This window comes from Diabrotica undecimpunctata, chromosome 5, assembly GCF_040954645.1.
Source record: "Diabrotica undecimpunctata isolate CICGRU chromosome 5, icDiaUnde3, whole genome shotgun sequence".
NCBI lineage: Eukaryota > Metazoa > Arthropoda > Insecta > Coleoptera > Chrysomelidae > Diabrotica > Diabrotica undecimpunctata.
This window is the reverse complement of record NC_092807.1, coordinates 63,875,130-63,892,900: the sequence shown is the minus strand read 5'-3', so window position 1 is coordinate 63,892,900 and position 17,771 is coordinate 63,875,130. Positions and strand designations below refer to the sequence as shown.

At 32.3% G+C, this 17,771-nt stretch overlaps 1 protein-coding gene across 1 annotated transcript in view; it reads right to left on the bottom strand.

Annotated features, from left to right (window-relative positions):
* Positions 1 to 17,771, bottom strand: part of LOC140442220 (dynein axonemal heavy chain 10-like) — a 657,946-nt gene that overhangs the window by 282,840 nt on the left and 357,335 nt on the right. The window contains 1 exon segment of the mRNA XM_072533298.1: positions 9,450 to 9,801. Coding sequence (XP_072389399.1) covers positions 9,450 to 9,801 — 352 coding nt within the window.

Sequence of the window (17,771 nt, the reverse complement as noted above, 5' to 3'; positions counted from 1 at the left end):
TTTATCAATGGTTTTCATCCAGGTACCTCGGGGTCTACCTTGCGTTCTCGCACCGTATTGAAAGTTTGGTTTACACGTAAACTCATCACCAATTAGCATAAATGCTCTTGTAGATAGTACAAACTCATCACCGCAATAAAACCTGGGATTTTAAGATAGATCCGAGGAGAATTGCAAACTGGTCACTTGCCTATCTGTACACAGTGGCAGGTACAGACCATAAAATGTTTGCTAACCACTAAGGTTTAATAACTTAAAATAATAATCCAGTAACTCAACTTTTTAAATAGGGATATATTTGCAAGGTTTCTTAGAAAATCACGTCGTTTCACGTTTTTCTCATTCTTATCATTGGCATTGAAGAAAACCATTGAATTATTGCCAGATATATTTAATATGGTATAGAATATAACCATTAGCGAACGCTTTGTGCTTCTTGAACAGTTGTAGTTAGCACTGAGCTGGTCTGCCATGTTGACTCCTATTTTTGTTGAATTGTATAGGGTGATCATTTCTGGTTTATTTTGATTATCCCTACTATAATCAATTGCATCATCATGATATAGTAAGGATACAAACAATACATTTTTTTTAGGAATATGAGAAACTAGTGTAATATGTGGATTAAAACCAAACATACTTGAATTTATAGGATACTTTGGTTTTGCGAATTCAAACAGCAATTCTCTTTTATTCTTCCTAATGGTTTCCAGTACTGTAATTTTCTTCTCATATAACTTGTTTACCAACTCGATACTTGTAAACCAGTTTTGTTAGATTTTGGCCTGAATCATAAATAGGTTCACATAGGCGTTGAACATCACTAGGTCTGTTGAACTAACTTGAAAACGTCCTTCAGGTTGTTGGCCAACATATACCTCCAATTAGCCGTATAAAACATTTTAGCATCAGAGTGTAAAAATTTTTATGCAGCACTTGTTCGGTTTGATGGGATATACTGACGAAATCGACACTTACACTTAAACCCTCGTAACATCTCATTGATGGTAACATATTCGGAAAGAGTGTATCCACTTCTACAATGAGTTACAAAAGTGTCGAAAAAACTTCGTCTAGGAGACTACTTGTCTTCCTTTAGTAGGTTTTCACGAGTTGATTTGTCATCGAATCGCATACACCGAAGGAGAAATTTAAATCGTGGGAGCGACATAGTCAGGCGGAACATTTCTATATTTGATCCATCAGTGTTCCAAGACTCATCTGGATTCACACGATTACCTTTCAGACGTGCTGCGTAATAAATCAGTTCTATTAGTGACTGCACTGCTAATATATCAGTGTGCCTAGCATCACAAAGTTATTTCTTATTGAGTCTATATATTTGTTCGTACTTTACACAATCATTTCTAACATAGCGTTATTCACAAACCCTCATCGTCAAAATAATTTGCATCGTCGGTAGGAACCATTTTCTATAATTTTAACAAGCGTTTTTATTCGGCTTCAAAGGACGTCTATAAATAAGAATTAACAAACACTTACCGATAAAATGCAATAATAAGATGCTAAATATTTACCTGATCTACCAGTTATGCCAACAAGTAATAGCTACACCGTTAGTCGCTTCGGAGTCTCGCACCGAAAATAACTTCTTCTTCAAGTGCACTCTCCGCTACGGAGTTTGGCAATCATCATTGCTATTCGTATCTTTGAAGCTGTTGCTCTAAATAATTGGTTAGATGTGCACTGGAAGCAGTCTCTTAAATTGCGCAGCCAAGATATACGTCGTCTCCCCACGCTTCGTTTGCCCTGAATCTTTCCTTGGATAATTAACTGGAGCAATCGGTACTTTTTCCCTCTCATCACATGACCAAGATAGTCCAACTTTCTCCTCTTGATGGTGATCAACAGCTCCCGTTCTTTGTTCATTTTTCGAAGAAATACACTATTTGTTACTTTGTCCAAGGTATTTTCAAAATTCTTCTGTATATCCACATTTCGAAGGCCTCTAGTTTATCGGTATTGCTCTCGTTTAAAGTCCAAGTCTCTACTCCGTACAGCAGTATCGAGAAGATGTAGCATCTAACCAATCTCATTTTCAGGTTTAAGTTAATGTCATGACTTCCCAGAATGTCCTTCATATGAACAAAGGCAGCTCGAGCCTTTCCAATTCTAGTTTTTATTTCTTCTGTGATGTCATTGTTGTTATTAACGCTTGTTCCCAAATATTTATATTTGTGCACCCGTTCGATTTCGTTATTGTTAATATACAGGTTTGCATTCAATCTTTGTTTTTTTGAAATAATCATGAATTTTGTCTTCTTGACGTTCATTGTTAACCCTTTCTCTTCACTTTCGGAACTCTATTTCATTCACAAACTGATCGGAATACAAGAATACTCCTTATTAAAGTGAGTGAGTGGACACCAAACTCAGGTCACTTAACCCCTCTAACCCCTTTAACTCTCAACAACTTGCCTGAACTTTCCAGATTTCAGATGATTCGTGACGTATATTAAACCATTTTTGAATATATTTTTAACAAATATGAAGTTTTTTTTTTTTTTTTTTTTTTTTTTTTTATTGTATAATGGCTTTGGCATAGCCAATTAGCCAGACTATTTGTGGTAATTACAATTTTTGATTTTATTACCTAAGCCTATTTATAATATAAATTTACAGGAAGTAATATGTTGGTATACACATTCAATTTTTGACATATTTACAAGTTTTTATTTGAATACCTAAAACTAGTTATAATTTAAATTTACAGGATGTTATGTATTCGTAGATACATTTTAATATCTGCTTATTATTTGAAAAAATAATTGTATTTAAATTGACAGGCAATGAACAATTTAGCTCAATTAGTTTTTCATACATCATTTTGATACTTTGTTTGTACTGTCCATACTCCAATATAAAGTGCTGCAGATCTCCCACTTTACCACAGGAGCAATAGGGGTTATCAGTAATACCTATGCTGTGTTTGTATGCAGGAGTGAGTGCGTGGTTTGATATTATTCTGTTTATTGTTTTTATAAATAACCTATTTGTCTCATATTTGAACCATCTCTCATCAATGAAGTTTTTATAAGGTTATATAAACCTAAATTTTTTAATTTTTGAAATATTAACTCTTTTATTGAGAAAATGATAATATTTAAGGGCTGTGGATTAGGTTATAAAAAGGTAATATGAATGTAAACGATACGTCAAAGTTTGTTTCATGTAGAGTTTTTTAAAAATAATTTAATATCTTTGACATCCAGCCATATAATATACAGTGTGATTACTATTTTCATTGGTAGAATTAAACGGACATTTGTTCAACAAATTAGGATGGCGATCTTGCTACCATTTAGAGCGTACTAAGTCTTGTAATTACTTTCAACTTGAAGGACCATCCACTGGCGTGGGAAATAAGAACACAATCAGTTTAAATAATAAGTAGTTTAATAATTGAATGTTACTACAACTAAATTAATATCTAGCCAAAGTTTTAGCGCAAGTTCTTTTATCGAAATCAGCCGATCACTGTCCATACACTAGTCCGCGACACACTTCACTATCACTGATACAGATTAAAAGGTTACTAATAATTATTATCCCTTCAACTAAGAACGTTTTCTTCTGTATGAATATACTTGATTAATAATGAGCGTTTAGCTTTTAACTATAAGCTATGTAACGATAACTAAAATGCGAGAGATAAAACTCTAAAACAAGAAGCGACCAGCTCAGCTGGGATACAATTTGATATTGTACGCGAGAGTCTAAACTCTTAAACCAGAAATGCGTCGAATTTAATCGAATACGAAACTAAACACTAACTAATATGCAAGAGCGACCAGCTAAGCTGGGATACAATGTTATACTGACTAAAATTCCGATTTTCAATACCTGACTATTGCAAGGGATTTGTAGACAACTTCGATATTTCTATACAGAGGTAGGTAAAACCAACCTTTTGAATTCTTGTCTAACAGGGAAATTTTTGGAATTTGTCGAATAAAGTTAATCTATGGGTAAAAATATCTTTTGAATAGATTTTCGGCTTTTATGAAAATTTGCTGGAGAATTTACTTAGGTATAATTTAAGAAGTGTAAGTTAATTGCTACCAGTGGCGTAGTAACACTTGGATACACTTCTTACAGAAATTTATCCATACTGTGGGGCGCGCGGCTAGGTGAAGTAGAACTTTAGCTAGTAATATCCTAAACTTACTTCTTAAGTACAACTACAGTGCTACAGAAGACTATCAGCTTCAGACAATGGAAGAGGAATTAGCTTAGTGATAGGGCCAATATATTCTCCATCAGCAGTACGGACACGGACAATTCTAACTTTTCAATCTTTGCTGCTAAAAAAGCGTTAGAAGATAACTCACTAATCAACTCTAAATGAATGGCTTTTGTAGCCATACAAACGAAATTTGCAAAATATCATTTAAGCGTTTGCTCCTTTCGTAATCTAGAAGCCCTAATAAACAGAGGACTTGCAAAATCTACACCTACAGTGTAGAAAGCGCGCGAGATTCTAACTCTATCCAATGGGAGTGGAGACATAAGTTGTGATGCGATTTGTGCATTGAATCTATAACATTTAATGCATTTTTTGATACTGCTTTTAACATACTTGAACCCACTTAAAGGCCAGTATCGTAGGCGCAGATTGTCTAACACATTTTGAGGACCACTGTGTCTTAGTCTATAATGTTCCTTTTTAATAAGCAAAGAAACAACATGATCATTTGCGGTCAACAATATAGGGAACTTATTATTAAAGTATATCTGCATTTTGCAAGCGCCCTTCAAAACGTATAATTCCAGAGGAGTCTAAAAAAGGATTAAGAGGGAGCAATTTTTTGTCTACGACGAGTTCTTTTTCTAATAAGCGGGCTATATCGATTGCAAAATATTGTTGCTGAATAGTTTTAATGATGAAATCATGGGGGTTCGAAATTTCTTTACGTGTCAAAGTACCCTTTTTTTTTCATTACTATGTTTTATATTATAAATACAAACCTAAATACGTAAGTGTTCTTTAATTTTGAAAATTTATAAAATCTTTCAAACATAGTTATCCAATTATTTGTTCAATGATTAACAACTAATAATTTTCTTTACTTCCGGTAAATTCTCAATTTGCTCAAAGGTATCAATTTCATCAAAATATATTTTGGGATTTAAGTTAATTTTAATGTTAATTTTAATTTGATTTAATTTTGTAAGAATCATGATTGACAGTAATTATTATTTTGATGTTTAATTTATGTCAGAAAGACACTCGTTTCTGTTTAATATATTTTTTGTTATTGGTAACTAGTTTTCGATTGTTGTATGGTTGCTTACAAAGTGGCGCCAAATATGAATAGACAGAATGTAATTATAGATATTGCTTAGTTTATCAATATCAGTTTTTTTATTAACGCATTGATATTTATTTATGCATACCATTTAAAAGAATTCACTTTTATTTAATTGGTTTTCACGTCGTAATATCTTAGTTTCATTGAAATTAAATTAATGATTCTTATTAATTGCAAAATCAATTAATGCACACGTATTTTTAATATTTCTAAGGTCACTTTTATGTGATGTTAGTCTGCCTATTAGATTTCTACATGTGTGTCCGATGTATGACATCACAATTTTCGCATGGTATTCTATAAACTACATTTGAGCTTTCCATAATGCTAATAGGCGATTTAGTTTTTGTATACAATGATGCTAATGTTTTAATATTTTTAGTTGCAATTTTAATCTAAGAATAGTTAGCAAAGACTTTAGTTAGTTTGGGTAATTGAGTAAGAATTCTCTAATAAAATGTCTTTCAGTTCCATTAACCCTTATGTTAATGTTATTAATGTGTGATAATTTGATTATTCTGGTTTTTAAAGCCAATATGAAATTTATTTTCATATGAGGTGGATGTTGTGAATAATAGTTAATAAATCTGTTACTAAATACAGGTCTTCTGTACCATTCAGTGCTTAATACTTTTTGTGCATTTCGTTTGATTCTTATGTCAAGGTATCCCATACCTTCATCCATGGATTCATTTTATATTTCAACGGCTTTCCCGATAAAATCTAAAAGGAGTTATTCGCGAAAAACCATTTAAAAAGGGCGAAAAAACTATAAAGAACATTTTTATCTTAAAATCTACCATTATAGCGACTACATGTTTTTTTTTATACATTTTTTTTAATCCCGAATTGAGGTAGTAACTACCCCAAGAGGAAAAGCACATATTAACGTTGGGTAGATTGTGATCTTTGAGCTATTTTCTACCTACTGACAAAATGTCATGCAAATCCATGCATATAAAAATAATTCTGAGCAGAAAACTCATATCCTGGAGTAAAGCTACATTTTAAAATTCTCTTTTTATTTATTTAATAATTAATTTATGGATATTGAATACATTTATTAATATGGTAAATAATAAATGTAACAGAAAAAGTTATTAAATTTAACTAATTTTTACTAGCCCACATTTTTTTTTAATTATTATTATTTTGAGTTGTTTATTAAAATTTTTGTAATTTTTGTTTCTTATATTCGGTAGGAATACTTAATAATAAAACGTCTGCAAAAACAAAATCTGTAGTTCTTCTCTAAATATTTACAAAACGAAACATGATAGGTATGAAAACCTAATACCAAAAGAAAGGTTTTAATATTTTATATAAAATACAATACATGTACACGGTGCTTTATTAAAAAAAATAAAAAAAATTGTATTTGAAAATAGTGATTACACTGTTAATTATATGGTTGCATGTAAAAATATATTAAATAATTTAAAAATGGCACCATACTAGAAAAACTTTGACATGATATTTACATTTTCATTACTTTAGAAACCTAATCGACAGCCCTTTCAAATATTACCATTTTTCTTAATAAAAGTGTACCTACAAAAATTAATAACTTTAGACCTATAAAACCGCACTTATACAAACTCTTTATATTTTAAAATATATATTCAAACACTGTTTAATAGACAGAGTATTCTATTAAAAAAAACACAACTTTGGTTCATTCTGTTGTTCTGACTGACCCTGTATAATTGAAAATAATTTTGTATTGCATAGCAAAAAAATACAAGTAGAACTGTATTTTGTAAACTGTAAAACGAAAAGATTAGTGTGGTTTGACCCTCGAAAGAGCTTAAACCGACGTTCAAATGAAGCCATCGGTTAAAATTAAATGAACTAATGTTCTTACAGTTTTACTTGTATTTTTTTGTTTCGTTTCTCTCGTTTAGTTTTTAATCTTTAATGTTAAGTTATCGTAGAGTTTTTATAACATCTATATAAAAAAACCCTACAAATTGTTTTTGTAAGTATGAACCCTGTTGGTTTGTTTACTTATATTCTAAAATCTTTTTTATTTGTAGTGAACTGATGATGCTTTTAAAAATAAAAGCGAAACGTATTCGAATAAATCAATAAAGTAGTTGACGACTTTTATTTACCAATTATTGACCGATAAAACCTCTGCTATTCAACCATTGAATATATTCCAAATATATATATATATATATATATATATATATATATATATATATATATATATATATATATATATATATATATATATATATATATATATATTTATACACCATGCGGTCTATATGTATGAAATAAATTCATTTTTAGCGTTATTATGTACTATGTGAAAAAAACCTAAAACAGGTCGATTTTTATTCTTAAATTGACAATTTACAGTATGAAAATATTATACCCTTCCAGCGCCTCCTTTGAATTATAAGCACCCCCTCAAAGATTTGAAATACCAAAGGGGGTCGTATGGCACCTTGTTAGAACTCGATTTTAGTCCTCTGTTCATAAATATAGTTTTTTTAATTTGGTGCAATCATAACTGAGAAAATTGATTTTTAAGGTGTAAAATTTTGATAATGTCTCTATCACAAAACTTTAGGTGGAATGAAAATAATAATATCACATAATATTTAGAATGTATGTTTTAATGTACTTTACAATTGAAATAAATGTTCAAAATGACCACCATTTGAGGGGAGTCAAATCGGGGGATCTATCCGGCCATTCGATCGTTCCACGTCCTCCAATCCACCTATTGGGAAAAACCTCGTTTAAATAATTTCTAACTATACGTGCAAAATGCAGTGGAGCTCGTCTTGTTGTTAGTAAATAGAACGATATATTTTATCTGACTTGGATGATTAACATCAGGAAAAAAATGTTCGTAATGTAGGCACTAAAAAGTTAATCAAAAAATCCAGATAAACCTCACCATCAACTGTGACCTCAAAAAAATAAGGACCAATAATTTTATTGTTAAAGATACCATCCCAAACGTTAACTTTTTTAGGATATTGCGTGTGAGTCTCACACACACAGTGAGGATTTTCTCTGCTCCAATATCTACAGTTCTGTTTGTTAACCGTTCCGTTTAAATGAAACGTCGTTTCAACAGAAAAAATTATTTTGCATTTCTCATAATTCTTGCCTTCTATCAGGATCATCTTAATCTAACTCCTGAACCAACTGAACTTTGTAAGGGTGTTATTTTTCTTTATGCAAAACTCTCAAAATACATGATTTACTTACATCATCGACGGCGGCAAGTTCTTGAGTTGTCTTATGCGAATTTTCCTCAATCTCTAAAACTACATCTAACTTTTTTTTACCAGTAAATTTAACATTTCGACCTGGTTTTTCAATATTTTTTACATGTCCAGTATAACGAAACTTCTTTTCAATTTTTCGAGCTGTAGACTGCGAAAATGTCTATTCTTTGAGTCTCGGACAAATGAGCCATAATTAAATTTAATACGCGCACAAAAATATTATACTGACGTCTTTTAGTAACTTTACATACCTAAATGACAGCAGCCTACTAGATTCATATCAATTGTTTATTTGGCTTTTTGACTGATAGTTTATTATCTTCAAAGTTTTTTCCATAATGTTTAACAGAACAGATACGAAAATACCTGATTATTTCTAAAGTATATTTTAATAGACCAGGCAATATTGCTGATTTAAAACTTAAGATAACGGAAGAAATTAACAAAATAACCCCCGAGGTCATACAAAATGTTGTACGAGAATTTCAAAACTCCTCGGTTATTGTTAAGAAGTGAATACTGGTGGTCAAGTTAAACATTTAATTTAATTGTAAAATCAATTTTTTCAGTTATGATTGCAAAAATTAAAAAACTTTATATTGCTAAACAGAGGACTAAATTTCCTTTCTAACAAGGTGCCACACGACCCGCTTTATTATTTAAAATTTTCGAGGGGGTGCTTATAATTCAAAGGGGGTGCTGGAGGGGCATAATATTTTCATACTGTAATATGTCAATTCAAAAATAAAAATCGACCTGTGTCAGGTTTTTTTAACATAGCACATAATAACGCTAAAAATGAATTACCGCATGGTATATATATATATATATATATATATATATATATATACTAAAATAAATATACCTGTCTAGTGCCTAAGACACCTTCCAATATGTACGCCAATAACTCCGGTACAAACTTTTCATACAATTCTTGCATAGCCTCTCTTTCCGCCTCCCACGTTCGAGATTTCACCCATTTATCCCAATACGGTTGATATCCCACATTTTTTGGATCTACGTAGACCATACCAGCTCTAGATACAGTAGCAGGAGAAGCATACTGCAAATCTCCCATTTCAAATAGAAGCGCACAGATTGGAGTTTGAAGTCGAATACGTTCACCATTCGCTAAAGTTAAAAGTTTATTATCATCCATTACAGAGTTCATGTTTTCAATCCAGAGGGCGTCTACATCTCCATCAAATACAATGTATCTGAAAATTAGAACAGTAAACAGTAGATTAGTTAAGTTAAAGTGCTTGTATTATAAAAATTGTACGACGTAAAAAATCAATTCATAGGACATTGAGTCCGCTAGATGCAAAACTTTGTATTTACTGTAAAGTCAAACTGAGTTATTTGCAAAAAACTGATAAATTTTGCAAAAAACCTTAGACATAATAAATGGCACTTTTTTGTGATAGATAAATGCTTTATTAGGTAAAATATAATGATTTTTTTCTTAGAAAAGTTATTGGGTTTGCTAGAAAAGGAAAAAAAAATTGAAAATACCGAGTTTTGCAAGTGAACTATGTAAATACAGATTTATGCAACTAATATTTGCAAATACATGATAATAGTCAACCATTAACGATATTAGTGGTTGTTATATTAGTCTGTTTTCTAAACCTAGTGTGTTAGGAATAAGGAAGAAAGCATGTGGAAGTAAACTTTTAGTGAAGTTTATTTTTATCCAAAGTACAAAAGGTATTACAAATTATAATATGTATATATGTATTTATATTAATTCCTAAACTCCTTCCTAAAGTTCCTCTGGGTCCTCATCATCAATATGATCATTTTCTGCAGCACTCTCGTTATTATTTGCTTGTACGCCATTATCTATAATTTTATAAAATTTGAGAAATGGTTTCTAAGGAGAGTGCCTATGGACGATTTATCTCCTTTCAATGAACATCCAATCTGTTGTAACTTTGGTTTCAATAAAGAAATCTTTTTCCCTTTTCGTATTATAGACTTGCTGAACCCTATGTCAGAACGATAACATATTTCCCCCCTTACCGTAGCCATATAATCTTTGTCCTTAGAAAATATAAATCGTTTCGTTGCATTACATTTAAAATGCCACTGGGAAGGTTTTTAACAACAACGTCACTCGTCTTTCTCCAGTCTGATATCTGCCAGTCTTTACCAAGTCTCAGCACCTTTGAGTGTTTACCATTTATGTCTTCATATTCTTTTCTGTTTATTACAACGTTCTTCTTTTTTATCTCCCTTTCTATAATACCGAAAATCCTATCTGGTGGCAAAAAGGAATGACCAACAACAGGAAACGTAAACTCCACTTCCTTGATGTGACCAGGTGTTTCATAAACCAACAAGTAGATTATCATAGACATCATCGTGCTATTGTTGTTCTGTCCACCACATCCATCTGCAAATAGGTGAACTTTTTTGATTTGATTTTTAATGTTGAATTTTATGAGAGTATCATGTACAGCAGAGGCAACAGCATTTGAATCTTTTGGATGTTCAAACTCCAGCCACACATATGACGTCACATTTGCAAAAGAAAGATGGGATTTCGAATTTCCAGCCACGATGGTGAAATTATAAAAATTTATTTGCTGTGAGAAATAAGCCGCCTGGTCGGAAAGCTTTGGCAAAGAAAGATTTTTTTGACAATCAAAAGAAAATATTTGTGTGTTATGATTTGATTTATTTTTTAACAAAGAATAAAAGGCTTAAGCTCTTAATGTATGAACTCTCTGCTCTGTTATAACCTTTAACTTTTTTTCTTCTGAATTTTCTTTTCTCAAAATTTCCTTCGCTCTGAGACACGCAGAAAAAGGATCTACTAAGGGAGTGCCGAATGATATGTTGTAGTGTTCATTAACGTATGTTCGGAAATATGATAACTTTACGGAATGATGTGGATGACGTTGACAATACATTCTGTAAAGCTTTGTAAAATTCAGATTACATGGTAAATACAATCTAGTCGATCGTCCTCTATTATAATGACTCTCTGCACCGTTCAAACGCCCCATAAATGTTTGGATAGATAATTTTATTGGATCAAATCTACCTTTTGTTGTATCTCCCCCTCTTCTCTCTTTTGGTATTTCACCCCGGATAACAAACGTTCTTACAACACGCTCTATTCTTTCAGAACTTAAATGAGTTATTCCAAGAAATGCTGTCTTGCATACTCTTAAAAGTCCACCCTCTACTGTAGGAACAAAATATTTAATTAAAATCCCATGTAGGTTTGTGCCTGATCTCTTGGGCTTTTGACCTTCACAAAATTTCAGCAAAAAAATATCTTGTTTTATTTTGTCAGTTGTTGAATACAGATTATTATGGAAACGCTGAATGTCTCGCATCTTTAAATCTATACAACAATACACTTTCTTTGTATGGTTACAGGTGGGAAAACCGGGTAAATCCTTAGGTTTATGCCTAAAAATATTGACAATAAGTCCCAAACCTATCTAGTTAATTGTAGACACCTCTTACCTCTTAAGTTTCATTACATTTCGTTTCCATTTTTCGGTTTGTACAACTCGTTTTCTCCCTTTTCCTTTTTCACAAGGTCTAATATGCACATGAAGATCCATAATGTTAATTATTTGCAATAAACTTGGTGTTTTTAGTACTCAAATAACAAACAGTGAAACCGGTAATGGCGAATGATGGAATAATTGACATGTGCACATGAGACGTGTCATGTGACTCAAACAATGTAAGCGATTGGCCAATTGCAATTACACAGTTATGCAACTGGCATAGGCTGACAAATACAGAGTTTTGCGTCTGATTCAAGATTTCTAATGCCTTTTTCTTAGTAAATACCTTACTTTGCTGCTGAATTTCTACATCAGCAGATAGCTATAACATGTGACAAATAACAATTTTTGCAAATACAGAGTTTTGCATCTAGCGGACTCATATATATGTATATAAATAAATAAATAAATATATATATATATATATATATATATATATATATATATATATATATATATATATATATATATATATATATATATATATATATATATATATATATATATATATCGATACCTTGTGTTCCACTCGGCGATGCGTTATGGACGCGTAGAAAGCGTACATACTTTGCGCTTTTCGCGACGTTTGACGAGTGTTAGGTGTCTATTTTCAGTAAATTCACTTCGAAAATGTACGTACGAAATGTACAGAAATCTGTAAGTGCTTGGTCTCCATTTGGTATGTAAATTTTATAGGATACTATGATGGTTATGTTTCAGTAATTTGAATACTGAATTCTTAATATTTGTGTAAAATTTAAATTTACTTATTTAATATAAATGACATTAAAAGACCACACTTTTTATACATTATATTTATTATAGTATTTCTTTTTTTTTATTTGTTCTCTTATCGATCATTCTCTTCATTTAAAATTTCCAGTTTTCATTAATAATTTTCCTTGAATTCTATACTTAATTGATTTATATTTGGATACTTCCTCAATAAGTAAAAGTTCCCCTTTTTGTGACATTTAAAGAACTACTTCTTTTTGATACAGACATAATTAATAACAATTAACAATTTTACACACAAATTTACATACAACAAGAAAAAAAAGTCAAAAAGTTTTTTTTGTCAAAAAAATTTTGACAAAAAGAAAGCAAAATTGATAAAAACACATTTACCAACCTACTAAGTTAAACACCTAAGTTTACTTTCAATAATGAAAAAAGCTGTTATCACACTGGGTGTAACACTAAAGTGTACTACAGTCTGAAGTGAACATTATCTAAGGTTTAGTTTAGGTTGTCATTATAAAATCTCTATTTAATTTGTATTCTATACACTACTCATTTGTCAAAAAATTGTATTAAAGTGTGACAAAAAGAGTTATTAGTAAAACATTTTAAGCTTAACTTTCATATTTATACTTTCTAGAGATTTCTAAATCAGCAGATATTAAATTGGCTTTTTACCAAATAGTACCTAGTCATGGTAAACAATTGAAAGAGTACATTTACGTGACGATAGGAGACCGTTATACAACATGTAAACTTTTTTAATTTTATTAAAATCTATAAAAATAATAAATAAGTAATAAAATTACATTATTCATTTTAATATTATTTCAATTTTAAAAATACAAAAAACATAGTATGAAGCTTCGCGCTAGTATACAGTGCCTACTGTACCACATTTTTTATACAGTGATGAGTGCATTAAGAACCGGCAAAATAACGCAAAAGATAGAAAACATAATACGTTGTGAAATAAAAAGAGATGAAAGTAGTAGAGGTGGGAAATTATCGATAGAAACCTCTAATTTACATTACATTACATTAGGACTATCGATAGTTTCCCACCTTTAGACGTTAGCTTATAAGCTAGTTGACTTCAGTCATAATATTACAAGTATGACATCAAACATTAACATTTTTTAAGATTCGCATAAAGTAAAAACTGATTGAAGGCAATAAAGCAAAGCTTAAGTAAACAGTTTAATTAGTAGTAATTTGATAATTAATTCTGTGTTGACGAATACAGAAAAACAAGCTATGATAATTCTGTATTGAGAAGAGTGTATGCGACGTCTTAAATCACAGTTTATTATTGATCAATACTTTAATTTTGGATAAAAACATACTCATACTTAAACTGTTTTTACTCACATTACGTGATACGTATTACTATGACTGAAGTGAACCAGCTCATAAGCTGACGTCTAAAGGTGGGAAACTTTCGATACATCTAATGTAATGTAAAGTAAATTATAGGTTTATATCGATAATTTCTCACCTCTACTACTTGCATCTCTTTTTATTTCACAACGTATTATGTTTTCTATCTTTTGCGTTATTTTGCCGGTTCTTAAGGCACTCATCCCTGTATATTTTTTTAATGATGAATTTTTAAGTATATAATTGAATACGATTTCAGAAAAATAATATGTGGTACCCGTAATAAAAACACATTTATAAATTTCGATGCTTGTTGATATCAGTGGCGCACCCAAAATTTGTCTGAGGGGAGGTTTTGAAACTTGTTTATACTACCTCCATTTTGACTCCCTAAAATTTGGGTTTTATGTTAGTTTAAAGTACTAGAGATAGCAGTGCCAAAGATTCACGTATCTATTATCCTGCCTACCAACTAAAACCACCCTCTCTTACTTGTGCGCAGTTGACTGTCGCACGTACCGTACTCCGAAACTGGGGTGGCCGCTGTAGAGCTGACGACATTTTTAGAACACTTCATTCTCTTATCTAGATCTTATCTATTGTTCTGAAGTTATTGTTTGTTGCATTTTACTGCTACTACTACTATTTTAATGGGAATAAACTTTTTGCACAAGACAGGGAGGATATGGAATATATGATAAGGAAATTAAAGGAAGAATATGAACTTTGGGGACTCAAGATAAATATGTGTATAAAAATAGCACGGGGAAAACAAGCCACAAGAGCACTTCATGGAGTGATATGGAACAACACTCTAACCAAAGACAACAAAAAGGGGATCTTTTAAAGCAAAGTGATGAATATTACCCTATATGGAGCGGAAGTATGGCCAATGACAACAACAATACGAAATAAAATAAGAAAAGTTGAACTGGACTTTATGAGAAGATGTCTACAAATCACAAGAGCGGATAGAATAAGAACGGAGGAAATATGGAAGTAAAATGCTCAATTACAAAAAAGTTGGAAAACAGAGCCCTGCAGTGGTACGGGCATGTACAAAGAATTCCAGAGAATAGGTGGCCGAAAAGAATATTAAACTGGGACCCGCCGGAAAGAAGACGGAGAAAAAGACCTGCTACAAGATGGAAAACATACGTAGGAAATGCTATGATAGATAGAGACCTCAGAGAAGGTGACTGGGAGAATAGAGTGCTGTGGAGGACGAAAACGGCGAACTTATAATGGGAAAAGCCGAAGAAGATGGAAATAAACCACAATTGAATATTAAAATAAGTTTATTGACGTTTGACATTAATTTAACTTGTAAATACAATACATTTTGGAGACGGCTATCGCCGTATTCCCGTTCTCCTCCGCCAATCCTCCCATTCCAAGGCATGCTTTTCCTCCAAACCTCTCGATTCCATGGCTCTTCTAATTCCTTTATTCCATGAGCGTCGACGTCTGCCTCTTTTCCTGTCTGGGCTTTTTTCAGGAAGACTCGTTGAGTCCACTTTGGTTCTGCCTAGCGATGAATCCACTATATCAGCTGCTGAACTCCACTGACTCAGGATTTAGCATCAAAAATAACAACACTGTTGTGGCAAAGCTTAATCGTTGAGGCAATGAGTGAAAATGATATGTACAAATATCTCGGAGTACAGCAAGCGCGAAAAATTGACCATAAGCTAATGAAAACCGAACTAACTTCCGAGTTCGTACGAAGAGTAAGACAACTAAATCGGTCATATCTTAATAGTAAAAATTCGTTTAAGGCATTAAATACATACGCCTGTTCCGCGCTGAGCTACTCATTTGGTATTATAAAGTGGTCAAAAACGGATATAGAGAGTCTTCAGCGGAAAGTAAGAACACTTCTCACAAAAGCGCAAAAACACCATCCACGCAGTGCAGTAGAGAGAACAATATTACCGCGATATTAAGGTGGAAGAGGACTTATGGATATAGGTGAGCAATTGGATAAACAGGTTGCTAATTTAAGAACTTATTTTGAGGTGCAGGCTGAGACATCTACCTTATATCGAGCAATTTGCGCAGTAGATGATACAACGCCGCTAAAACTAAGGGAACAAGAAATGCGCATAAACCATCTGACTATACAAGAAAAAATGCGCACCTGGATGAGTAAACCTCTGCGTGGGCGACATCTCAATGAGATCAGCCAAGAATATGTCGACAATACAGCGTCGAACTATTGGTTGACATCAGGAAAGATGTTTCCCGAGACTGAGGGCTTTCTACTTGCCATCCAGGATCAGGTTATTTCAACTAAAAATTACCTGAAATATATTGTTAAAGATCCTCAAGTCCAAAATGGCAAATGCCGATATGGATGCCAAGCCCAAGAAACCATCCAACATCTTACCGGGAGCTGCCAGGCGTTTGTCGGAACTGATTATAAAAAACGCCATGACTCAGTAGGAAAACTGGGACTTCTCCAAACCGACCATCTTCCTTATTATCAATATGTCCCTGACAGAATGCTTGAAAATGACTACAAGCTATACTGGGACCGCACTGTGCTCACAGACCAACCAGTGGCACATAATAGACCGGATCTCATACTTGTTAATAAACTTACCAGGCAAACAACACTTATTGATGTGGCGATACCTAACACCAATAATTTGCGTGTTAAATACAACGAAAAGTACGACTGGAAACGTACTTTCCAACGAATGGAAAGTACCCAGAGAGTACCTATTATTCTATCTACTACTGGTGTTATTCCCAAAAACCTCCTAGCGAACATCAAATGGCTGGGTCTAAATGAACATCTTTATAAGGCCATGCAGAAAGCTGTACTCCTCGCGTCTTTATAAGGCCATGCAGAAAGCTGTACTCCTCGCGTCTTTATAAGGCCATGCAGAAAGCTGTACTCCTCGCGTCGTCCAGATGTGTACGAACATTTTTGGGAGATACTCCAGCAAACCAAGTCACCTAGGGCTCGATAACACGGAAAGAGTCCCACCAGAACTCAATACTTTTGATACCGTAGATATCTGGGATGAGTGAATTTTCCCCTTAGAGGGAGTGTGAGCCGTATGGCTACATCTGGAATAATAATAATAAATTGCCTTTATTTAGTCTGTAAAAATTTAGAAACACGAGATACATGAGGTGAAGTCTAGCTAGAGCTACTCCACTTAACCTCACGTTTACAAAGTTAGTTTGAACAGTAGAAAATGAAAAAAGTGATTTAAAATTTGACATAAATCGTAATATAATATTGAAATGATAGAAATAGTCATTTGGCTAAGAGAAAAAGAAAATAATTTGTGATGTTATGTGATAAATGATATGAATGATAAATAAAAACAAAAATATCTAATGGTAACAATAACGAAAACAATATACTAACACCATGAGGATATCTCAGATCCAGATTATGAGCATCTCCACGAAATACTAATTTGTTCCTTAAATAAATAGGATTTGACGACGAAATAATTCGATATATCAATAAGGTGAGGTGATATTTGTATAAATTATCTATGGTTAACTATTGA